The sequence below is a fragment of the Lutra lutra genome, chromosome 2 (genome assembly GCF_902655055.1).
Source record: "Lutra lutra chromosome 2, mLutLut1.2, whole genome shotgun sequence".
In the NCBI taxonomy this organism is placed as follows: domain Eukaryota; kingdom Metazoa; phylum Chordata; class Mammalia; order Carnivora; family Mustelidae; genus Lutra; species Lutra lutra.
In genome coordinates, this window is record NC_062279.1 from 147,058,842 (window position 1) to 147,084,782 (window position 25,941).

General features: G+C 49.7%; 2 protein-coding genes across 2 annotated transcripts in view; both read left to right on the forward strand.

The window, feature by feature from the left end:
• Positions 1–10,519, forward strand: part of OTOP1 (otopetrin 1) — a 33,588-nt gene extending 23,069 nt beyond the window's left edge. The window contains exons 5-6 of the mRNA XM_047719852.1: positions 2,559–3,487; positions 10,349–10,519. Coding sequence (XP_047575808.1) covers positions 2,559–3,487; positions 10,349–10,519 — 1,100 coding nt within the window. The remainder of the gene's footprint in view (positions 1–2,558; positions 3,488–10,348) is intronic.
• An 11,612-nt stretch (positions 10,520–22,131) lies between these two features.
• DRD5 (dopamine receptor D5) lies at positions 22,132–23,957 on the forward strand. Its single transcript, XM_047719943.1, has one exon. It carries the CDS (start codon positions 22,132–22,134, stop codon positions 23,554–23,556), a length of 1,425 nt encoding a protein of 474 aa, XP_047575899.1. The 3' UTR covers positions 23,557–23,957.
• Positions 23,958–25,941: the final 1,984 nt, after the last annotated feature.

The following is a 25,941-nucleotide window of genomic DNA, read 5'->3' on the forward strand; positions in this document are numbered from 1 at the left end:
CAGGAATGTGAGGAGAGGAAATGTATAGGAACCACATATCCCAGATTTGGGTCTTGTTCTTATTGCATACTGGCTGTGTGACTTTTTGAAGCCATTCAACCTCTCTGGGCCTCAATTTTCTCATTCATGAAGTGAAGGAACCCACAACAGACACTTTCAGGGAGTCCTTTCAGCTTTGATGTATTACACATCGACACTCCCTGTATGACCGCAGGGCCATCACCAAAGGCAACTTTATTTATTTTTTAAATTTATTTATGTATTTGAGAGAGAGAGAGAGAGAGAGAAGGGAAGAGGAAGGGGGAGAGAGAGGATCTCAAGCAGACTCACTACCCAGCTTGGAGCCAGATGCTAGGCTTGAACTCATGACCTTGAGATCATGACCTGAGCCGAAACCAAGAGTCTGATGCCTCACTGACTGAGCCATGCATGTTTCTTGAGGGCAACCTTAAAACTGTTTCCTCACCAGTTGGGTAGGGATGGTGAAATCAGGAGTACACACTATTCCTTTACCCCCAACCCTTGCTCCACGCTGGCTGCCAACTCTTGGGGAAGTTCTTCTCTTTTCCTTGTCAGTGCCCATGACAGTAATAGCAGTGAAAACAATGATAAAAACAAACTTTTATTAAGTGTCTGCTGAGTGTCTGGCATGCTGCTCTATTACATCTATGTGGCACACTTAATTTTGGACCCCAAACACCGTAGAGTGGTCATTTTTGACCTTATCATATGGATGAAGCCATCAAGCCACACGGAAGTTAAGTAACTAGCCCAGGTTCACAGAACCAGGATTTGATCCAGCTCTAGGAACCCCTGTGGGAATGCAGACATGGATACATTTACAAAGGAAGGACTCCATCAGCTCTAACATTCTGTTCATCTGAGCCTTTCTCCTCAATTTCTTCCCCTGACTTTTGTGGAGTAGTGTACTGGGTTCATGTGGTGGGAAACTCCTTATGAGTTCAAAATTGTGGTGTTCTGCAAAGGTGAGGTGATTTCTGCTACCACGGAGCTTTCCATCTGATTTTATGCCTGGCGTATGCAAATTATAAGCTAAAACAATGACAAAGTGTAAAGGAAAAGAATCTACCATAGCACCTGCCCAGAAATGTAGTTCCATGCTGTTAATATTGGTTTATTTTTTGTAGTGTCCTATTTATTTATTTATAGTTAAGATCATGCTATAGCTATTCAATCTTTTTTTTTGACTGAAGCCTGTAATAAGAAATAGAACTTACATTGCAACCCAAATGCACACAGACCTGTGTGTGCACAGATATGTCATGAAATAGTAACCTTACCGTACCAGAGATGCTCACATTTCTATTGTCACTGATGTCATTCCATCCCATTCTGTTCCATTCTGTGACAAATCCATTCTGTTGAAAAAATATATTGGCAGCTACCCACTAAATTGATTTCACAACTGAGTACTGAGCTGTGATATGCATTTAGAAGATACTGTATATAGAATTTATTCTTACTTGTTTCCATTGTCATGTAACATGATTATTTTCCTGTATCATTATAACACAACTTAATTATAATTTTTTAAAAGATTTTATTTATTTATTTGACAGGCAGAGATCACAAGTAGGCAGAGAGGCAGGCAGAGAGAGAGAGGAAGAGAAGCAGGCTGCCCACCGAGCCGAGAGCCCGATGTGCGGCTTGATCCCAGGACCCTGAGATCATGACCTGAGCCAAAGGCAGAGGCTTTAACCCACTGAGCCACCCAGGTGCCCCTAATTATAATTTTTAATGGCCACCTACCATTCCATTGTATGGATGTACCAAAATTCACTTAATAGTTTCTAAATTGTCGGACACTGATGTGTTTCTCTCTTTCTCATGTGCATGTACACATGCAAACACACATGGACACACAAAATTTTATCTAATGCTTTAATTACATTTTTGACTTGTCCCTTAAAACAGATTAGAATTATAGATCAGAGACGATAGCTGTATCATCTTTAAGGCTTTTGTTACATATCTTATTATTTATTTATTTGTTAGGAAATAGTTCTTTTTTTAAATTTAAATTCAATTAGTCAATCTATAGTACATCTTTAGTTTTAGATATAGTATTGGATGATTTGTCAGTTGCGTATAACACCCAGTGCTCATCAGATCATTCCCCACCCCGAGATAACCATTGTTAACCTTTTTGCTTATATCTTTCCAGATTTTTTCTATGTCTGTCTGTCTATCTATCTATCGTCTATATACCTATAGTTTATAAAAATGAAATTATACTCTATTCTTTTTGGCAAGCTTCTTTTGCTCAGCAACATCTTGCAAACATCTTTATATGTTAAGTAAGTTTCCACGATACCATTCACAGGGGCTGGTGTATGGATAAGCTATGGTTCATGCAGGCAGTACTCATGACTGTCAATTTAGCCATAATATTAAATGTGACAATAAGCCACAAAACAAAGCTTGAATTCAATGGGAAAACCCACGTGTGAATCCTCAGTGGAAATATTTCTCTTTATTTTTCTACTTGCCCATTGACCATGCTAACCACCCCCCAATGCGTGTCCTCTGACCCCCAGTCTTGGATGACCACACGCCTCCGTGTAACTGCTCGCCCCCGACGTTCTGCTCCGCCATCTCCCAGGGGATCTACTACCTCTACCCCTTCAATATAGAGTATCAGATCTTGGCTTCCACGATGCTCTACGTCCTGTGGAAGAATGTCGGACGCAAAGTGGACAGTCAGCAGCATCAGAACATGGAGTTCAAGTTTCCTGGGGTCATGGCAGGCTCGGTCCTGGGCCTGAGTGTGCTGGCCGCCACGATTGGGGTTGTGGTGGTATATCTGGTTCAGATCGGGCATTCCAAAACCAAGAGCGAGTTGGCACTCATCATGTTCTACCTGTACGCCATCGCCTTGCTGATGCTCATGGGGGCTGCGGGGCTGCTTGGAATTCGGATCTACAGGATAGATGAGAAGTCGCTAGATGAGTCCCGAAACCCCGCCCGCAAACTGGACGCAGACCTCTTGGTGAGCACTGCCTCCGGCTCCTGGCTCATCTCCTGGGGCTCCATCTTGGCTATCCTCTGTGCTGAAGCCCGCCCCCTGTACACCTGGTTCAACCTGCCCTACTCCATCCTGGTGATCGCCGAGAAATACATCCAGAACCTCTTCATCATCGAGTCCATTCACCGGGAGCCGGAGAAGCTCTCTGAGGACATCAGGACCCTGCGGGTAGTTACAGTCTGCAACGGTGATACCATATCCCTTGCCTCATCCCGCCTCAATGGCGGAGCCCTGGCCATGGACGTGGCTTCCCTGGGCAGGGAGATGCCCCACATGGCCAACGGAAATACGCACCTGAGAGAAGGCCTTGGCAGAGAGTCAGAAGAGAGGAGCCAGGAAGGGACCCCGGGCCCAACCGGCCAGCCCCGTTTCCTGCAAGGAGATGCCAAGAGAAGAGTGTTGAGGAATATTGCAGCCTTTTTGTTCCTCTGCAATATCTCGGTAATCTGCATTGAGTTCTTTATCTTAAAAATAATCAAACTTTTCCCCTTGCTTTTCTCGAATGGAGGCAGCTTATTAGCAAAATGATTCAAGGGTCAGGCTAAAGAATGATGCTGGAATGAAAGCCACTTCCTTGCCTACAGCTGGATGCTGGCGGCTGGGATTGGGGCTAAAGAGCAGCTGAGACAGCTCAAGGTCTGTCAGTTACACCCTCCCGGGTGTGATCTGAAACAGAACCCCCCATGCGGAGGGCAAGGAGAGGTGGCAGAGAGAGCAGGCCACTCCAGCTTTGTTGGTGATGGTTTTCATAAGCCAAGGGAACTTTCATACAAGGCCTGTCTGGGGCAGTAGCAAGACGAGCGGATCTCTGCCCCTGCCTGCCAAATTGTAAAAGCTTGTAGATACACAGACAGAGAAGCCTCAGCCAGGCTCTGTCCCGTATTCTGTGCAGGTGTTCTCAACACCACATCCTTATTTCAGGGCTGTGTTCTTGGAGCAGCTTCTGGGAGCAAAAAAGGCCAGCAGAGCCCACATTCCAAGGACAAGGGAGGGGGTGAGGAGCCTCTGAGTACCCCGATCCAGCTCAGGGGTCAACTACCAGCCATGTCTTTTGGATGACCTTTCCCAACAACCTCTTCTTCAGAGGGGTCACAGTCTAGGGAGGAGGGACACAAGGGAAAAATGTACAGTGAGCAGGACAATCATTGGGACAGGTGTGTGCAAGGTGTCATGGGAACGTGGATCCTGGGAGGGGCTTCAGTGAGTCAGAAAGCATTGAGGGGAGGCCCAGGCTTAGTTAAGAGTGCTTTTGGCTATAAAGAATAGAAAGCTGGGCCAGTGGTATCTTCAGCCTTAAATATGAGAATTCTGAAGGTTGGCAACTTGGGGTTGGCCTGGCAGCTGAACTCTATTATCAAGGATCTAGGTACATTCATCTCTCCACTTCACCGTGCTTAGTGTGGTGCTTGTTGCCGCATGGCCACAAGGTGACTGTAACAGCACCAACCATCACATCTGGGCTTCAGACACAAAGAAGGAGAGAAGTACTAGCACCAGGCAGTGGCTTTCACATGGCCACCTCTTGCTGCAAGAGAGGCTAGGGACGTGGAAGTTTTGCCTTCCAGCCTCTGGTGGAAAGTAGCACTGTTGATGTTGTGCTGCATCTCAGTTTTGGCTGCCTCGGTGTCCAGGAAAGGCTGGAAGTTTGCCAGGCGGTTAAGGCAAGCGGAAGCATTTGGAGCAGAGGGCACACCATGTTCAAAGGCACAGAGGTAGAAGACACCATGGCCTATTTTGGGAGCTGCACATAGTTTAGCATGAATCCCATGCACATCGAGGAGAGCGGTGGCTCAGGAAATAGGAAGGCGGGTCCTGTTAGTGGGTCTGGCTCAAGTGAACTTCATAAGCCTGACTGAATCTGGTCTTTATGCTGGAGGCAATGGAGGCCCCTTCTGGTTTGTGTTGTGGAATGATCTCCTTAGCAGCAGGTGCGAGAATGTTGGAGAGAGGGAAGCCTGAGGGCCGGGACACCTGAACAAAAAAGCAGCCCCATATCTTCCCAGATGGGAGATGATGGGCCCTTGACCCAGAGTAGTGGGCGTGAGAATCTAATCTGAGTCTTGCTTGGATGTCCCGGACCTCGGTCCTCCTCCGGTCGGTGGACAGTTATGAGGACCTCTGAAGGAAGAAGGGGTCCCAGGAAAGTTTGGCTACAGGTGGGCCCTCCTCTTTCATTGAATTGGCACTTGTGGAGCACCTGCTGTATGTCGGGCACTATGCGGGTACAGCAGTGGATGAAAGAGTTAAATGGGAAAACGAGAGAGATATTAGCAACTACAGCGGAGCTGTGTTTTACAGGAGGCTTGTCTGTGTTTTACGGGAGGGGTGTATCAGCTCATCTGACAGAATCAGAGTTGGTTCCAGAATTTCCCTAATGTGTATTGTTTTTGCTCCACACCAGAGGGATGAATAGATCTGTCTTCAGCAAGTTCAGGAAAGCTACTTTCCCTGTGAATTCTTTGCTTGACCACTGGTGAGGAAGGTGGCTTGCATTTTCGGACAAGCTTGAACAAGAAGAGCAGTACGATAGTGGAATCAAGTGCTAACAGATGTTCTGTTGCGACCCAGAGGCCAGACTCTGGGCTCTGTTCCAGGAGGGGGACACACGCTGTCTCTTCACGTCTGAGCTCAGCCCCTGATGTCCCCAGGCCCTGCCTCTGTTCACTGGGGAGTGAGCCAGAGGACGGAACTCACTGCAGAGTGATGGTGAGGGTGCCCTCAGCTGACTCCACAGGCAGCACTCACAGACCTGCGGTGGGTCCCACAGGAGGGCAAATCTGATTCAGGACCGGGTGGCTGGGGTCTAGGAGGGGACAACAGCTGGCCGTGGAGTGGACAAAGAAGGGTGGTGGTGTTGACAATGGAATTTAGGGTGCCATGGGAACACAGGGGTCTGGGGTGACGGTGGCAGGTGGCGGGGCGGGGGTAGGTCAGGCAGAACGACAGGCACGGGAGATGCCGCGCCAGGCAGGACTTGCTGGAAGTGCTCCAGGAGCAGGAAGGGAAACCCACGCAGCGAGTAAGGGCAGGCAAGGGAAGGGATCCGTGAAAGGTGCCATGGCAGACCATGCAGGGCCTCCTGAGCAATGGCCACAGGCAGACGGAATCCCAAATGCAACAGAAAACCACCGAAGGGTTTCAAGGTCAGGACAGAATCTGAATCCTGCTTCTTTTCTTTTTAATTCAGCTTCATTTTTAATTGTAGTAAACAGCATGTAGCATAAAATTTCCCATTTAGCCATTTTTATTTATTTATTCTAAAGATTTTATTTATTTATCTGATAGAGCACGAGCAGGGGGAGCAGCAGGCAGATGGAGCAGGGAGCAGAGCAGGGAGTCCTATGCCAGACTTGATCCCAGGACCCCAGGATCATGACCTGAGCAGAAGGCAGACGCTTAACCGACTGAACCACCCAGATGCCCCCCATTTTAACCCTTTTAAAATCTATAGTCTAGTAGTGGGAAGTCCACTCACACTATTGTGCCCCCCACCCATGTCTGAAACCTTCCCGTCCTGCAAACTGTAGTTTGGCAGGTACGAAACAGCCCCTATGCCCACCACCCCGGGTCCTGCCAATGGCGCCCTACCTCCTGTCTCTGTGACTTCGATCACCCCACGGAGCTCATATAAGTGGGATCACAAGGCATTTGTCTCTTTGCAGCTGGCTTATCTCACTCAGTATAACATCCCGGGGTCATCCACGTGGTAGCGTGTGAAGGAGGGGAGACGTCAACAATGACGCCCGGTTCTGACTTGAGCTCTTGGAGACATGGTAATACTATTTATGGAGACTGGGGACTCTGAAGGGGAGGCAGGCTCGGGGAGGGGCTCAGCCTGGAAGAAAGATCCTGAGTTTAGTACTGGACACCTGCTTTTGTGCGGTGTCTCAGAGACACCCAGGTGAGCGTAGCCAACAGGCAGATGTTTCGTTTCCTACTGCTGCATAACAAAGGACCCCAAATGTAGGACGAAAATGACAGCTGTTGGGCTGCTCAGGTGGCTCCATCGGTTAGGCATCTGACTCTTGATTTTGGCTCAGGTTATGATCTCAGGGTTATGGGATTGAGCCTTGGAATGCTCTGTCTCCCTCTCTAAAAAAACAAAACCAGGATAACAACAACAACAGCCATGGGATTAGGTCTTACGACCTTGTGGGTTAGAGATGCTGGTGGGGCTTGGCTGGGAAATCCTCCTGTTCTTCTCAGCTTTAGCTGGGGTTGGTGGGCAGACTGGGCTGGAGGGTCCAAGATCTGGTGGCTGGGGTGGGGGAGGCTAGGAGGGCTCGGCTATAGTGCATCCACATGGGTTCTCCAGTACGGAGAGTGGGGTCTCAGGGCTTCTTATGTGGCAACTCAGGGCCCCAGAGCTGACCTGCTGGGAGACCAGAAGTGCCAGTCCATTAGGGCCTGTGTGTGGATGTTGTGTGGTGTCACTTCTGCTATATTGTATGGGTCAAGCGGTGACCACATCTCCCAGATTCACAGGGAGGGGACAGAGACCCACCTCCTGATGGGATGAGGAGCAAGAGCTCCAGCTAACTTAACAGCAATATAAAGATCTGGATTTCAGGAAAGAGGACCCACCATTGTCCTTCCCTTTTGTTCTCTCTGTCTTCCCTCCTTCCTTCTCTCCTGAGTATCTATCCACTGGGTGTCTCCCAAGGGCCAGCACGGCTGTGAGTGATGGGGGCAATGTGGCCGAGGTTTCGCCTTCCTTCTGGTCTTGGGGGGCAGAGCTGGCAATAAGCATCACGCAAGACACCGTTACAGTGATGCACGCTCCGCAGAGAACGAGCAGAGAGGGTGTGAGGTCGTGGCTGGTAGCTGTTTCAGATTAAAATGCCCAGGCTGGGGTGAGGGACTTTCTCTCCCACCACACAAAGGGCCAATGGACTGGGGCCCCAGGGGTGTGGGACATCTGGGCAGTGGGATTAGGGGTTGGCGATGGATCCGCCAGCTGAGAGAGGGCTTTAAAATCCCATGTTGGGGGTAGACTTCATTTTAACTACGCCATGAAGACCTGTGGGGACTTAATCAGGAATGAGTCTGGCAGCTGAGTGGTGAATGGACCCATCTGGGGGCTCAGTGTAAGCCGGAGAGCATTGGTCCAGGCATTGGTCCAGGCGAGAGCAGAGAGCAGGGAGCCTGGGCAGGTGTATGGGGGCAGAAATGGCTACACGGCTGCCTGGGTGTCTTGGGGGCACGGTCCTCCAGGCTTGCTGATGGGCTGGGTGGCAGAGGAGGGTTTTGACGGTGAGCAAGAAAACAAGGATGACACCTGGAGTTTTGACAGCAACGGGGAGGAAGATGTTGCTGATGGTGGTGGGGGGGTGGAGTTTGAGATTCAGGTGAGACACCACGCAGCCTGTGGGGTCCTCGAGGGAGGAGCAGGTGGGTGATTCCAGCTGGGGAGTCATCAGCCTATAGTGGGTACTTACAGCCAAGGCTGGGGGAGCTCATCCAGGGATCACGTGTGTAGAGGGAAGGACCCAGGGGTGAGCCTCCGTCTAACCCTGAGAGACTGAGCAAAGGAAGAGCTGGGGACCAGCTGGAGAGGAGCAGGTGGAGTGGTGGGAGGGGTCTGAGAAGCAGAGCCTGAGAACACAGTGGGGCAGAGATACAAAGTGACACCTGTACGGAGAAGCCCGTGTCCGTTAGCTCCTGCGGTGTAAGAAATCACCCCACACTCAGCAACCCGATCACCACTTCCTTGTCATGGCATCTGTGGAGCAGGAGTCCAGGCCCTGCTCAGCCGCTGCTCTGCTAGGGTCCCTTACTAGGAGAACATGGCCCGCTGGGGGCAGCCGCCACTTCAGAATGGACTCTGGGGGGCTCTTTCCCAACCCACTCAACCCACTCCTGGGGGGCTGCTGGGCCTAGGGTGTGAGTTCCTTGAGGGCTGCTGGGCTGGGAGCTCCCTCGGCGCCTGGTCATAAGGCAGCAGGCAACGGGGGGCATAGCTCCTTCTCCTGCATGAGGGCGTGAGCAAGAGGGACTCTGCAGCCTTTCAGCACCCAATCTCAGAAGTGACACCTCATGAATTTTGTCATATTTCGATGGGAGAGGCAAATCACTAGGCTGAGCTGGACTCAAGGGGAGGGGGCTTCACAAGAACGTGACTCCCAGGAGGTGGGATGGGAGGGGGAGGTCATCTGAGAGGCTGCCTGCCACCGTGCAGGGGTGGAGGAGAAGGACTCAGGGCAGGGAGACCAAGGGGGGGGGACCAGTGTGTGGCTTCCATGAGCAGCGGTGACAACAAGTTACGGCTTTTGGTTTTGCAAAAGTAGTTGGGATTTTATTCTCTTCTGAGCTGTGGGAGATGGGTGTCCGTGTTTGCATCTTACAGGTGAGGACACTGAGGGCTTGGAGGGGTTAAATGAGAGTCTGTAAGAGCCACAAACCCAGATGTGGCTCCAAAACGTGTGCTCCTCTCCCCTAGTCGGGGGGATGTGGGCAGGGCCTGGGCTCTCTCTCTAGGTCAAGCAAGAGGGGAGACACCGGAACTCAATGGCCCAGGCCCATGTGACTGGGATCTCTGAGCACCAGTGTTAGTGTGTGAAAGCGGGTGTGATAAACAGATGACCTCTGCTGTAGGTAAACCCTGGGGGTGGTGGGAACACAGGGCATTCCTGACCAGACTGGTTAGATCAAGGAGGACTTCCTGGAAGGAGTGGTAATCTCAGGACTTGGAATAAGGTAGGATTCAATCAAAAAAGGCGACAGGGAGCCTGTGACAGAGGAAGAGGCACAAGCAAAGCTGAAGACTTGAGGGAAAAAGGCATATCTGGCCTTCAGAGGTTGGAGTGAAAGGCATAGTGAGGGACATGGAGACATGGACAGGTGCCTGGTCATTGGAGGAAATTGGACTCTCTCCTGAAGGCTGTTGGGAGCCACTGGAGAGTGACAAGCAGAGGAATGTCAAGGTCAGATGTGTGCTTTACAAAGATCACTCCCACCGTCAGGTCTGCAGTGGATGGAAGGCATCCACTAGAGTGGGGGAGGATGTGTGTGTGTGACCATTTGGAAGCATTGTGGTCATTCCGGTGGGGGATCCTGAGGACCCGTCCAAGGTGAGGGCTGTGGGGATGGAGAGAGTCAGGTGGGTGTGAGCAGCATTCACTCAGGATGGGGCCAAGGAACAGAGAAGGGTCAAGTGGGCTGTGTGGATTTGACGAGCTCTGTGGAGACGCGCAATGTGGTGCAGGGACAGGTGTGGCTCCGTGTCCCCGAGTCCAGGCCAGACCTGGGGGTCACATCAGGCTTCTGAGGCGGCTGCTAACACGGGCTCCTCTTCTCTTCCAGCTCTGGATCCCTCCCGCCTTCGGCTGCCGCCCTGAGTACGACAACGGATTGGAGGAGATTGTCTTTGGCTTTGAACCTTGGATAATTGTGGTCAACCTGGCCATGCCTTTTTCTATTTTCTACCGAATGCATGCAGCTGCCTCTCTCTTTGAGGTCTATTGTAAGATATAGTCTGTGTCCGCATCAAAGCCCGAGGAGTGACTTAACAAGAGAATTCACTGAAGCCACCTGGGGATGGCTAAGTTGGGCAAACATTGCCTGACAAATGCAGGAGGGTTGCCTTTGTTTGTACCAATTGTGTTTCCCGTGAGCTGGAATTGTCTGTCACCCCAATGAATGTAATCAAGTTAGCTCAGCATCAATGAGGCGGCTGAAATCTGGCCTTGGATAGCTCATTCTAATTGAACCCAAATTATTTTATCTCCTTTTAAATGAGCTCCTTTGTTTTAAAAGAATGGGATCCCAGGTTGGGGAAAGAAAAATGATCCAGTTCTTTTTTCATAAAAATTGTTTTCTGTTATCATGTGACTCCCTACAACTTTTTCTGCCCATCTGAGTCATATAATCATCCTTACATTTTATCCTTCCCAGGGCTGACAATGTAGAGACAAGCACGTTTAGTTCATATTGTACTTTCTGAATATGTTTAAGTTTTGAACAAAGTTATTTTTATCATCTGGATGGAAATTAGTGTATAGATCAGTATGGAGAAGTATTTCTTGCCTGAAATGTTGGCACATTTTTGTTTGTGATCATTTTGAGGTTTTTTTTTTAAATTTTACTTTTTCTTCTATCACTGTTAATACATATATGCTTATTACAGAAAATGTGGACATTTTAGAAGACTAGAGAGGAAAAAACCACCTCAGATGCCACTGTTGTATTTTTCACACCTTGATGTATTTCTCTTATCTGTGTTCCTGCCCAAGGTTCTTTTTGTTGTTATCATTGTTATGCTCACCAGTGATGATGTGACAGGTTCCATTTTGTACCTGCCTTTTTGTCACTTAACAAAAGAGCATAAACCCTTCCTTCACATTGTTCCAAACTCTTTGCAAATATCATTTTGATCCTGTATTGTAGTCCTTCAAGTGGACGAGCCATAGTCAGTTTCCTATTGTTGGTTTTAGAGTGTTTATACTTTTTGGTTTTTATAAGGGACTCTGCAAAAAAAAATCAACTACCTTTGTAAAGTATTTCCTACATAATGGTTTCTATAAGACATATACTTAAAATTAGGATGCCTATTCAAAAGGTTATAAATATTTTAAAGCCTCTTAAGGAATAATGACATGGGGAAGGCCTTTGTATGTACTTTGCCATAATCATTTCAAGTTCAGAATAAAAGTAGTTTACTTAACCATCAATACTAATGTGAACATCTTCTCATCTGAGTGTATTTTAGGGGGGACAGCATGGGCAAGGGCATATTAAGAAACACCAGATTTTTTACATGACTCAAATACTTGATGTTCATTCCAGAAAAAAAAAAAAAAGTGGGCAGATGGACTAAAAACAAAGTGAAAGGTTGTCCATCATACCTTCTATTTAGGCTGGTGGTTTTCAACCTGGGACCATCTTGTCCCCCTGGGGACATTTGGCAAAGTCTGGAGATACTTTTTATGGTGACCACTGCGGGGGAGGGGGGCAGCGGGCATCTAGTGGGCAGCTAGCTGAGATGCTGTTCAACTTCCCATGATGCACGGGATGGTACCCGAAGCAGAGAATTAGCTGGCCCCAAAGGCTAATAGTGTCCTAGTTGAGAAACCGTGATCTAGAGTTAAGTGCTGTTCATTTTCGGTCCTCAGTACCTCTCAGGACACACACACATGCACATACACACATGCGCGTGCACATACACGTGAATGAGATTATTTTTGTATGTACTGAATTTGCGTATAACTAGCTTCTCTTTCTTTTAATACACCAGCGTATTTCTTAACTTTTGGCATCCCCATGGCACAGATTCTCACACTTTAGCATGTGTAAGAATCATCTGGGGGAGCCTGTTAGGTTTCCTGCCTTTCCAGCCAGAAGTTCAGGTTCTGTTGAGCTGGGGGGGGGGGGGGGCCTCAGGATGCTTAAGTAAGCATCTCAGGTGATGCCAACTCCCTTCTAGAAGCATCTCCTTGGGAGTCCTGGACCCCAAGTCCGGACTCCTGAAGAACATTCCTTAACATTGTGTCCTCTTCTGCAATATGACCTTGGCCAACTTCAAAGTACATTCCTCGGAGGGATGTAGCATTCCTTATTTAGTCAGACCCCGATGTTGGACATTTAAAGACATTTGATGGTTTCTTCCCCCCCCCCTTTTTTTCAATTACAAGTGAGGCTGCAGTGAGCATTTTCACAACTAAGTCTTTTCATGTGTTGATAAACCACCCTGTGCGAGATGACTGCATGTGAATGCCCATTTATCCAGAGGACCCCATTTTGGCTGGTGTTAATTTCCCCCCTGTTCTGAGCACATTAGTACAGCCCTAGGACCTCCACCTGTGGGGTTAGGGCTCTGCCAAAGAGATAAAGGGAATCATAGGAGGGGAGTGATGCCCCAAGCGCTCAGGGTATCAGGAAAATCCGTTACTCACCAGTTGCAACCTCGTACAGGTGCATTTGCTAGCTCAATCTCATTCGTTCCTGCCCCCCACCAAGCCAGCATTTTGACTCACATTCTAGGAGTACCCTGGCTCTTGGTGGGGCTGCGTGGAAGGGGGAAGGGCAAGAATTTCAAAACTGGACACCCAGGCTCACACCCAGACCTGGAACGCCAGGCATGACTTAGAAAAGACACCCCGTCCACAAGACATTTTTCAAACTCTGGAACTAAATGCCACCAGCACCTGCTGGTCACTTGTGCCTGGAGGTCAGATCAGATTCCTTTGTCCTCACAAACACCAGTCAGGAGCCTTCCGTGTAACCCCGGCAGCCCACAGGGCATCTCTGGTACCTCTCTATGAAGCCGCTGCCAGGTTGGGTGAGTGTTACTACTCTATTTGAGTGGAAGGAGCCTTTGGGCATGCTAGGGAACATACATGGCTAGTAAATTGTAGTGATGGGCTATTACACTTTAAAAAACCCTTTTCCTATTACATACTCTTAAAAGGAAAGTCAATTTGGTAAAAAAAAAAAAAAAAAAAAATCCGTCCAACAATTTCTTGAGGATATATGGACAGAATAATCCATCAGCTTGACAGGATATTTCTCTTTTTACTCAGTTATAAATTGGTACATGTGGCTTAAAAGGGTGAAGGATGGAAGCTACCAGAAACAGAGGGTTCTCCGCCCTCTGTGAGTTCGGCTGGGGAAGAGCACGACCAGCAGGGGGCACTGGTGCCTTTCCTAGGAGTCTTTGCCTGTGCTTTCAGGGCAACACTAGGGGAGATCTGGTCCACCCTGAGCAGCTTCAAGAGTACCCAATGAGGGGATGGGTGATGGATGCAAACTGCCCCATCTGTGCCCCCTCCACAGCTCTGGGCTGCTGTAGTGTGTGTCGGGGGCTGTCCCCACTCCCAGGTGAGAGCTTGGGAGGATTCTGGGTTCTCCTAGGGATGCTGAGAACTAGTTAAGAGTTTCAGCAAGGGTGTTCCTTCCCCCTGCCCCCACCACCTCCCACATCCTTGTTCCCATCAAGAGGCTTTGCGGAACATGGGGTGTTCCCATGTGAGGAGAGTCCCCCAGAACGTGATCAGGGAGGAGGCTGGGGCAGTGGGCTGGAAAGACATTTTCACAAGGTCTGATGGGGAAGGGCAGCAACATTAGCTCTTCCTCAGAGCAGACCTTAGGGGACCATGGGGAGGGGATGGGGGAGGGATGAAGGCAGTATTTTAATACTCAAAAGGAATGAGAATTGTGGTATGCTGTTTCAGCCACATTAAAAACAACCATGATAGTTCACTGTCTCAGAAATAAAATTAAATCAAGTCCCCTGCTTAAACACTTCATTGGCTTCTCATTGCTTTTAGAAGAAAGTACAAACTCTTGACCGTGGTCTGCCAGGATCTTCACTATCTGACCTCTGCTACTTCATCTTCGTCTTACGCCAATTCCCCTCTCTGTCACCCTCCCCCAGGGACCCCCACCTGCAGCCACTGCTGCAGCCACATACAGCTCCCTTGACTGTCTTGGATCCCACAAACTCTGTTCCTCAGGACCTTTGCACGTGCTAATCTCTCTCTCTCAGGAGAATGCTTCTCTGGTTCCTTGAACTGGGTCAGCCTCTTTTCATCCCTCAGGCTATGCAGAGAGGTCCCTCCATTGTGAGGGGTGTCCTGGTCATCTGTTTAAATAGAACCCCCCATGACCCTTCACCTTGGCCCCTTTATTCTTAGTCATTTACTTATTTGTTTGTGCTTCACTGTCCTGGACACAACCATCTGTCTTGTGAGGGTAAAGGCTTAGCCTTCTTCTACCTGCCTGACCACATGGGTTACTGCCCTCACAACCCAGAGTATTCCATGGGTGTGGAAATGCCTGGAACACGGTGGAGGTCACGATTGGCATGTTTCCATGAATCGTTTTTTTTCTTTTTAGAGGAGAATCTTTTTTTTTTTTTTTAATTTTATTTTATTGTTTCAGTGTTCCAAGATTCATTTTTTAAGGGCTTGGCAGACTGCTCCCTGCTTCTAGCACAGGCCTCCAGCTCCCTCTTCGCCTCTAAGGCACAAGGTGGCGCCCGAGGCCTGGCCCAGAAGAGCCCTGGGTTAGGCTGCGTTCCCCTTGGCTTGTTCTGGCCCCTGGACAGAGCACAGGGACCACCTCTCTGGAAGCCTGCAGGTGCCTTCTGCCCTCCTCCTCGGGAGGGAGGAACCGCTGGGGCGGAAGAGGAGTGGGGACTGTCTTCCTGACAGCAGCGAGTGTTGCCTCTGGCAGATGTTTCTGGAACACCAGTTGTGGATGATTGGTCTAAGCCAGACAGAATAAGCGCCCCCTCCCCTCAGCTGGAGGTTGGTACGGAGCAGGGCGTGTGAGTACTTCCAGGCCAGGAGTCGGCAAACTACCCTCTGTGAGCTAAGAATGGCTTCTACGTTTTGCAAGGTGGTTAACAACACCGACACAAGAAGATTATGTGGCAGAGACGTGCCTCACACAGGAGCAGAAAATGGAGCAAATGCGAGCTAGGGATTGTCAGTGCAGTCTGCCCAGGGAAAGCTGGTGGCCCGGGCACTGATCAAGCCCCTCCCTGTTGGTTTCCCTGTCTGCAGAGGGAGGGGAGGAGAGGCTGGCGCGCAGGGTCCTGGCTTTGATGACCCGCTCCCCTGGGGCTCCTCCCACTGCTCTGACCACCCCAACCCCCACTCTCTGCCTGCAGGCTCCTCACCCTCTCCTTGGGCAGGTGGTGTTGCCGCCCTGCATCCTCTTGGCTTCTCACTCGGCTCTCCTTGGTGCTCTAGTTCATGGCCACCGGCTTCCTTGCTGACTAGATGCTGCTGACTCCGAAATGTGCATTTGCAGCCCGACTTCTCAGTCCCTGCTGGTTGTTTCCAGCAGCTTCGGTGTCCCATAGGCACTTGAATTGAATGTGTCTGACCCCAAACTCAAGAGTTCTCAGTCCCCTGGCTGGTTCTCCCTCCTTGTCTTCATTCCCATGGATGGCATGGGCCTGTCTGTCTTGCAAGCCCGACATCCAAGGCATGTCTTTACGTGCCCCTTGTGCCACATCTCCAAGCAATAGCCACACCTGTCACGTCTACTCCCAAATCTCTTGGCATCATGTGCTTCTCCCCGCTTCCACCTCCTGCCCACTCCGACATATGGTCATCTCCTCTGGATCTCCTGAAGGAGGCTTCTTGCTCCCTTCTCCAGTGCATCCCTGTCCCCTAGCAGTCTGTCCTCATTGTGGTGAGAGTAGAGTTTGAGGAAGGCAGTTGGGCTCCAATCCCTCCCCTAAACAACATCCCCCAATTGCTTTTCATTGCTTGAGTTGAAAACCACAATCCTTACCTTGGCCTCCAGGGTCCAGAATGGTCCAGCTCCCCACTGTCTGGCCTTTCCTAGTGCTCCACTTTCCCTCTGTGCTCCCCCACACTGACCAGCATCTTCCGTTCTTTGGACATGCCCTGTTCCTTTCTGCCTCAGGGCCTTAGCACTCACTGCTTCCTCTTCCTTCCACTTAGTTAATTCAGCTGCTCTCGTAGATCTCCATCCAAGCAACAGCTTCTCAGGGAAGTCTTCACTCACCCCTACACCGGGTCTGGAGTTCCTGTTATGAGCGTTCACAGCACCAACTAGCTTTCTTTCACTGTAACTATTGTATCTGTTAATCACACAGTTATGTGTGGGATTGTTTGACCACTTACTATAAGCTTCCTATTTTTTCTTTTTTTTTACATTTTTAAAAGAGTTTTAAAAATTTATTTGAGAGAGAGAGGGAAAGCCAAGCAAGTGAGAGAGTGCATGTAGTTGGGGGTGGGGAGCAGCAGAGGGAGAGCGAGAAGCAGGCTCCTTGGGATCATGACCTGAGCCAAAGGCAGACGCTTAACCGACTGAGCCACTCAGGAGCCCATAAGCATTTTTTTAAAAAAACTACTTAACTATAAGCCTTAAGAAGAAGGGATAATGTCTGTTTTGTTCCCCAGCTGTGTCCCCTCTACCAACAAAGGAGGAGCTTCCTAATAATTGTGGCTTTAAGAAACAAATAGATGGATGCTTGATGATCTCTTGAGACAAAAACGGGAACTGGGAGATAGTTTCAATATGACAGAAAACTCAGGAACCCCCCCACATATTTATCTGGTATTTGCAGGTTAAAAAGCTATTTATGTATTTCCTTTTGGAAAAACCTGAATCAACTCAGTGAGGTCTCCTTTTGCAGCATCCTGTCCTAGCTGAGCTCTGAAGGGGCTTCCCTACCCTGCACAGAGAGCTGTGGGGTGTGGGGGAGGGTTACGGGACTGCCCAGGAACACACACCATGAGCTCTGGGGGTTGAGCACAGAGTCCTCCTCTGTCTTTTGTCAACCTGGGCAAGAGCTTCACAAATATTCATTACGGCACCCACTGTTAACTGCCCTCTCAGTGACAATCCTTTTCTTGCTAAGAAAACCCTGATTTTGGTCGGGGAAGCAAAGCGCCCAGTCTCTGGGGATGAAGCCAAGCACTGGCATTCCGTTTCCCATGGCCTGATGCTTGAAACCGTTTGCAGTCTGCCTTGTCATTAGGGCTGGTTTTCTTCTGGCTAACAAGAACTAAGTGCCTCCTAAAATCTACTTCACTGGTGATAGGTCAGAGACACATTAAGAAAACTCCCCCTGAGATAGCTCCCTCCACCCCGTTTTGCTCCTGGAGCTGAACTTGGTCATGGTGCCCACAGCTGTAATAGCCAGCCTGTGACCAGGAGGCTCCAAGGACACAAAAGCCACAACACTGAGAAAAGTGGCACATAGGATTAAAAGGACCTGGTTCCTTAGTTCTGTCACTGAGTTTCCACACCAGCCCCTTGCCTGTTCCTTTGGAAGTTCTCATTATGTGAGAGGATTAAATGTCTTTATTGCATAAAGCCATGAGTAGGCAGACCTTCCATTACTCACAGCTGAATGCATTTCTAATCAATGTATTTATTTGAATTTTCTTTTATTTTGATATAATTTCAAACATGTGGGAGCGTTGTCAGAGGACGAACTTCCTTGTAGCCTCCACCAGATTCACCAAGTGTTCCTGACCACTCGGCTCTCTCTCTCCGGCATGGACATGGTGGGATATGACATGACGCCCTCGTTTCTTCCTGAATCCCGGAAATGTGGTTAGGGCATCCCGCTCCTTCCACTCCAGATGTTTCAGCATGTACTCTCTAAGAACAAGCAGCATCTAGTGACCTAATTCAGGAAACTTAGAATTGATACCATACAGTAGTCTAATGGTCACTAACTGTCAATTGTCAGTGGTTTCATTGTCAAGAATTGTCTAATATACCATCCACATGATCATTTTGCCAACTGTCCCGATAATATTCTTCAAAGGATCTCTCCTCTGATCCAGTCGGCATGCCTCTGTGTCTCCTTTGACCTGGGACAGCTCCTTGTCCTTTCTTTGCCTGTTGGGACATCAGTACTTCGAAGGGTTCAGGTCCATTGTCCACGGTCCCTCTGTCTGGGTTTGTCTGCTATCTCCTCAGGGGGCACGGATACTGGATAAGGATGCTGTGTGGCCTCAGGATGTCCCACCACGGGGTCCTTGACGTCCGTCTGTCCTAGCCTGGTCATGTTAACTCTGTTCACTAGTTAAGGCAGAGCCTGCCAGGTTTCTCAACTATAAAGTTACCATCCTTTCTTTTTGTCAATATCCTGTTCTTCTCCAAACTTGTACTTAGTGATGACTCTCGTCTAAATCAGCTATTAGCATTATGGTTGCAAAACTGATTTTCTAATTTTGTTATTCCTTTGACCTCAATTGGCATCCTCTTGCCTTTCTCCCTCCCTCCCTCTCTCTTTCCTTCCTTCCTTCCTTTTCTGGTTTGTCACTATAGATTCTCATTGTATCACATAGATTATAATCCATTAGTATCATTATTAATTCTGATGCTCACGTTGTCCCAGATTTGGTAAGTGAGAGCCCCTTCACATTGGTGGTGGGGTAATTCGACATGCCTTCATCTCCAGGACTCCTGTGTGTCTGAGCTGCGAGGGGGCAGAGATCTAGGGAATGAACACTGGGTTTGAAGAGGAAGCCTCCAGGTCACTGTCAGGTCATGGGCTTGAGGCCACTTTTCCACCTGCAGGATGGATGCGGATGGCTCATCGCTGCCTTTCTGCTTGGGCTCTGCTGAGCCAAGCTGAGCGCACGGACAGGGCTGGCACCTGGGGAGCTCAGGCGTGTCCCATAACCAAGGACCAAGACTTTCTGGGTATAAAACAGAGTTCAGCCTTTTGATACCAGCTGTGGCAGGAGCACCCAAATCCTGACTGCCCTACCTTTTGATTTTGTCATTTGTCTCAGCGAAGTGAAACCGGTTGAAAATAGTACCTTCAGAAGGAGGAGAATCAGGGAGTTCAAACAGAAGAATACTTCCCAGCTAGGTTAGGGAAGCCCCCTTTGTGCTAAAATGTTCTAGGCAAATCCTCTTTGGTACAATTTTGCAGGAGCCAAATGTAGGCCAGAAAGCGTTTCTTGTTCCTATCCTCTGGGGCAGGGCTCCGGCTGGGATGATGAGACAGGGAGTTCATGGGCTGCCTACTTGCTTAGAGTCCTTGCTGATGAGTCTGGCTTCCCAGAGACTTCTGGGAAATGTGGCAAAGAGCCGGGGTGAGAGAGGGCAGCCACTGCTCACACGAAACCATTGTCCCCCAGCAGACAAAGGGCTTCAGGAGCCCTTCCCATGAAGACAAGATATTTAGGGGAGTCCTTCGTTGGGTTGAAATCACAGTTATGTGGACCAAAGAAAGAAAGAATGAGCAGGAAGAGCGGGAATTTGCTAGCTGTGGGATCTTGGTCCATTTACTTGCTCTCTCTGAGCCTCAGTTGGTTTCTTGTCGAGGTCACTCCCTACTGTTACACTTTTCCTTCATAGCACCCATCACGGTTCTAATTGTACATTTATTTGGATAATTCTTGTATTAAAGTCTATCTCTAATAACCTCGTAAAGGGAAGGGACAGCACATTTTTTATACTCCCTTGTATTCTCATGAACAAAACAGCTAAGAGGTAACAGGTGCTCAATAAGTACTTGCCAGATAAAAGTAAAAGGAATTGAAATTCAAACCTGTTTCCAAAACCCAAGTCCTTTTCTGACATCCTAAGCTGGTGTTCTCTAGGAAGACAAGATGGGATGGAGGTCATTCCAGGGTGAGGGATTGCCCTAAGACCCCTTGGGGAAATTATCACTGGTGTTTTTTTGTTGGCCGGCTTGCTTGTGTTTCGTGGTGGTAGTGGCTTGAATCCAGGCTGTAGGTGGAAGAGGAGGGGCAGGAGAACATTTGGAGCAAGGGGGAGATGACTGAAAGACTTCACAGTGCTTACCTGACAGTTAAGGATCAGGGACCCCGAGGAGATACTGAGGGTTTTCCATCTGGGGGAATGGTATGATCAGGTACATCTGAGAAAGATCACTCTGCCTGCCACTGATGGGAGGGTGGACAGAGGATCAGGGCAGAACCTGGAAGCTAGCAGCGTGTTGCTGTAAAAGAGCATAAAGAAGACACAGTCCGGGATGGGGTGTCAGTGGAGAGAGGAGCGGATTAGCTCCTAGGAGATGGGGAGAGAGAGGAAGTAAGGATGACTCCCCAGGTGTAGGTGCAGGCCCCTGGACAGATGGTCTCACCACCTCCAGCAGCAGAAAGCACTGAAGGGAGAGAAGATTTTAGAGCCTGGGGAAGGCCGGGCAGGCTGAGTTGGTCCAGCAGGCAGGTGGGGGCAGGGTGAATGGGGCAGGGAGGTCTGAGTGGAGAGAGAGATTAAGGAGGGAATGAGACAGTCCAGTGTCTGTTTCTAGACCTCAGTGCAGGGCGGCTATATGCCTCAGATCGTTCTCTCCCCAGTTGTCTTCAGCTGAGCTTAACCCAGGCAGAAACTTGGCCCTTCAGAAGGGGAACTTGTCTGCTGTAGGGAGGAAGCATGCTATTCTTTTCAAAACTTTGGGCTTTGGATCATCGGTTCAAGCCTCAATTGCCACTTCTGTTAAGCACTGAAATATTAATCCATCTTTCTCAAGGTTATAAAAGAGAAAGACTGAGATGGTCCAGCAGGCAGGAGGCTCCCAGCCCACTGGAGGCAGCCTTCCTCCTCCTTGTCTTCTGGGCTCATCCAAAATTATTCCCCAAAGGAAAAATCTCTTAAAGACAGGGGAGGGGGAGTGATGGTGGGCAAGAAGACTTTCCCAAGAGGTCAGGTTAAGCCTGAATTTTAGAATGGATGATGGGGATGGGGAGGGGTAGTTTAGAGAAAATGGTTTCTAGGAGATATGCTTCCTGCATGCTTTATCTAGATGTCGATTTCATTGAACCTTACACCACCGGGAAGAGCAGGAGTCATTAGCCCCTTTTGTGGATGAGAAAACCAAGACCTGGTGAAGTTTAGGGCGCTCAAGGTCACGCAACCAGGAATGAAGTCCCAGTTGGGACTGGGGTCCGGGAGAAATCTAAAGCTGCCCCCTACCTTACAAACGCTCTTTCCCAGTGTAAAAGCCAGCGATTCTCCCATCCCTACCCCACCTCCCCGTTCCCCAAACGGGTCTGGGGCCAGGGCACCAGGGCTGGATCAGGGACCCCTTGGTCTTCCTGGGGCGTGCTTTCCATGGCACGCGGAGAGGGTCTGGCATGCGAGCGCCTCTCGGACCTGAGGATTCGCCTCCAGACTCCGGCGACGGAGCGCGGAGAGTGAGCGCGCCCCGGTACAGGTGGGGCGGCTGCGCGGGAGATTGGAGAGCGCGGAGGCGCGGGGGCGCGGGCCCCGGGCGCAGACGGCGACAGAGGCAGCATAGCAACCCTCACCCGCCGCCGGCCTCTCCCGACCCCCGCCCCATCGGCGGTGCCGGTTGGTTCTGGCTTCTCCGGCTGCGAACCAGATACAGCCACAGCCACCGCCGCCCGGCGCGCATCGGCCGGCTTCCTGCTCCTGGTGCTGACCCTGGAAGGGCGCAACGCAGCCACGGACCCGGAGGCGCTCGAGGAAGCCAGAGAGGTCCCCGCGCACTCGGGGCCCTGGCGCAGCGCACGGTGAGCGGCCCCCGGGGCTCCGGGATCCCTTAACCGTGGGTCCCGGTGCGCCAGCCCCCGGGTGCCCGATGGGTCACCCGGGGGGCGCAAGACCGAAGTTGGGACCTCACGCAGCCCGCCCCCGCGGCCGAACCTGACATGCTGCCGCCGGGGCGCAACGGCACCGCGGAGCGGGCGCGGTTTCGGCAGCAGCAGCTGGCGCAGCCAGGCGCCGCGGGGGGCGCGGAGGGGGCGGCGCCGCTGGGGCCCGCGCAGGTGGTCACCGCCGGCCTCCTGACCCTGCTCATCGTCTGGACCCTGCTGGGCAACGTGCTGGTGTGTGCGGCCATCATGCGCAGCCGCCACCTGCGCGCCAAGATGACCAACGTCTTCATCGTGTCCCTGGCTGTGTCCGACCTCTTCGTGGCGCTGCTGGTCATGCCCTGGAAGGCAGTCGCCGAGGTGGCCGGTTACTGGCCCTTTGGGGCCTTCTGCGACATCTGGGTGGCTTTCGACATCATGTGCTCCACCGCGTCCATCCTGAATCTGTGCGTCATCAGCGTGGATCGCTACTGGGCCATCTCCAGGCCCTTCCGCTATGAACGCAAGATGACCCAGCGCGTGGCATTGATCATGGTTGGCCTGGCCTGGTCCTTGTCCATTCTTATCTCCTTCATCCCAGTTCAACTCCACTGGCACAGGGACAAGGCAGGCTCCTGGGGCGGGGTGGAACCGCCATCCAGCCTGGCTAACGGGACACCCTGGGAGGAAGCGGGGGAGCCAGAGGTGAGGGTGGAAAACTGTGACTCCAGCCTGAATCGAACTTACGCCATCTCTTCGTCACTCATCAGCTTCTACATCCCTGTGGCCATCATGATCGTGACCTACACGCGCATCTACCGCATTGCCCAGGTGCAGATCCGCCGGATTTCCTCCCTGGAGAGGGCGGCAGAGCACGCGCAGAGCTGCCGCAGTCGCGCGGCCTGTGCCCCGGACACCAGCCTGCGGACATCTATCAAGAAGGAGACCAAAGTCCTCAAGACTCTGTCGGTGATCATGGGAGTCTTCGTGTGCTGCTGGCTGCCCTTCTTCGTCCTTAACTGCATGGTCCCCTTCTGCAGCGGACGCCCGGAGGGTCCTCGGGCTGGCTTTCCCTGTGTCAGTGAGACCACCTTCGACGTCTTCGTCTGGTTCGGCTGGGCCAACTCCTCCCTCAACCCAGTCATCTACGCCTTCAACGCTGACTTCCGGAAGGTGTTTGCGCAGCTGCTGGGGTGCAGCAACCTCTGCTCCCGCACCGCAGTGGAGACCATGAACATCAGCAATGAACTCATCTCCTACAACCAGGACACCGTCTTCCACAAGGAGATCGCAGCTGCCTACATCCACATGATCCCCAACGCCGTGACCCCAGGGAATGGGGAGGCGGACAAGGAGGAGGAGAGCCCTTTTGATCGTGTGTCCCAGATCTCTCAGACGTCCCGGGATGGTGACCCTGCCGCGGAGTCTGCTTGGGAGCTGGACTGCGAGGGGGAGATTTCGTTAGGCAAAATAACGCCTCTCACCCCGGATAGATTCCATTAAACAGCATAAGGAGTGCCCCTTGTGGATCTACACAGCAGCACAGACATCAACGAGCACACAGAATTCACACTCACCAGTACATCTCCAGAGCTGCCCAGTGGATCATATTTTCTGTGTCTGAAGAATTGGCAGAAGCATTTGGCATCAACTCAGTCAAATATACCCCAGCCTAACAGTAACGGACCAGTGTCCAATTAGAGAAGAGAAGGTGGTGTTTGATTCTTAAAAAAAAAAAAAAAAAAAGTAGTAGCTGGTCTTTAAAAAGTACACTCTCCGCTCCCTTTTAAACAATTGAATTGATTAGTCACCTATTTTTGTTTGGTTGATTTTTAGACAACAGGATCTATGTGGGTGTGTCGTGCTGCTGGGATGTATGTGGCTTTTGTGCATTTTGCTTCTTGTGGCCCTGTGTTAATGCAGTTTCTGCTGTCTCTGTGTCTTTACGACAGCTGATGAACTCTTTCTGATTTGTTCTGGTGTCTAATAAACACAAATTTATGTGCATGATGGGGTGATTATCTTTGCTTTGCCAGATTGGTTTTCAGGACAGTTTCTGGAGAAATCACGAGAATATCCTTAAAATCAGGGAAGAATTTGGCTTGGTCTGGAAGCACATTTTTATTTTATCTTTGCAGACAGGTTGCAGACGTTTGTATACGGGTATACACAGGAGCAAGGACCGTGAAGAGCTTCCAATTCCTCTGTTTTGTTTTGTTTTTTAGATACACCCATCTCAAGTCTGTGCTGAAAGCTGGCTTCAGTGATACAGCATCAGATAGGAACTCCTGTGCCCTGGAATTGTAATATTTTTTCTCATTTGGAATCTCCTGTTTAAATAACATAAAATAATTCTCCCAGTTCCTCCCAGATCAGTTCATTGAAAAGATCATAGAGCATTAAGAGCTGAATCTTTCTCAATCTCAAATCTGTAGTGTTTTAGACTTACATGGCTTTTGATCTGCATTTCTGAAAGTCTCTGAAATGTGTGAGCTGATATGCTTTAAAAAAAAAACAAATCTTATTTTTAAATAGACATTTTCATCTGTAGGCACCAGGAAATGAGAGAATGCACTTTAACAAAAAGGTAGGAGCCCGAGATGATATTTGAATGAACTTGAAATGGGAAAATCTATTGGTTGAGGTGCTCAACATGAAAAGAGCCCCAAAACGTTCAACCTTTTTGTTCTTTTCTGCAGCCTGTGTGGGGAAGAGAAGTGTTTTATGCCAGAGCCATTCCAACTGAGAGCATGTTATTACCACTGGATCTAAATGTGAGCATTGTTAATGGAAGCAAATGAAATCTGAATATGTAATTTCTTACAAGTCCCTACTCTGAGGCAGGCTCATCAAGGACAGTTCAATCAATGTTGGTCTCTTTTGGGATAATTTTATTGTCAGTCTACTAAGCAACCACATCTTGTTCATGGCAAGATGTACTGTACTTGACACATAATGCTTCATAAATATTTGGTGAATGAGTACCTCTGGAACACTGAAGTTGAAGCCAAGTCCCATTCGGTACCTCAATTTTCATACAGAATCTTGTCATACTGATATTGGAATCTGAGGTCTGTGTTCCGTTATTGGCCGCTGGTAACCTGATCACTTCTGTGGACCATTAGGGAAACATCGGGGGCCGTGAGACGTGGTCTTGCTCTAGGATTCAGGAGATGGCTGCGTGACCTTGAATGAGTCCAGTAACCTTTCTGGGCCCTACTTTCTGTCCACATCTGTAAGTTGAAACACTTATACTGAAGCAGTGTTTTCCAAATTGTTCTTTACTGTGCAGATGCTATGGTGGGGGTTTCAGGTGGGGTCTCAGGTTAGTGCAGCAAACCTGGGGAAAATAACTCTTTTCTCTACAGGGCTTCTTAGAGCTTTTCTGTGTGGTGTGAATCCCCAAGCAGGAGAGAATTCTGCATTGCTTCCCGATGTCTTTGACCTTGTGAATCCTTGTTTGGCTCAATTCGTTACTCCCTTTTCTCTGGAGACCACAGCTGCAGGGAACAGGGTTTGAGAAACTGAATCAATCTGGATGTCTCTTAAGTGTATCTAATCTATTCTAAAGGACCCATTGTCATAAGCAAGATTTTTTGTTTGTTTGTTTTCATTTTTGTTTTTGTTTTTTTTTTTTTTTTTTTTTGCAAACCTGTTCTAGGCCCCAGTTTAAACAACTTCTGTTGTTTAACAGAAGGAAAATGGATTATGTGAGAACCTTAAAAATCCCTTTTGCAAAAGAGCTCCAATCAGTTCTTGTAATTATTTATACCCACTCTGTGCTGGGCGTTGTTCTAGGAATGTGGTCACCAATCAGATACTCTGGGGTCTTGAGCTTCTGCTTCAGCAGGAGGGAGACGAGCGAAGGATCACTACCACACTGCCCTG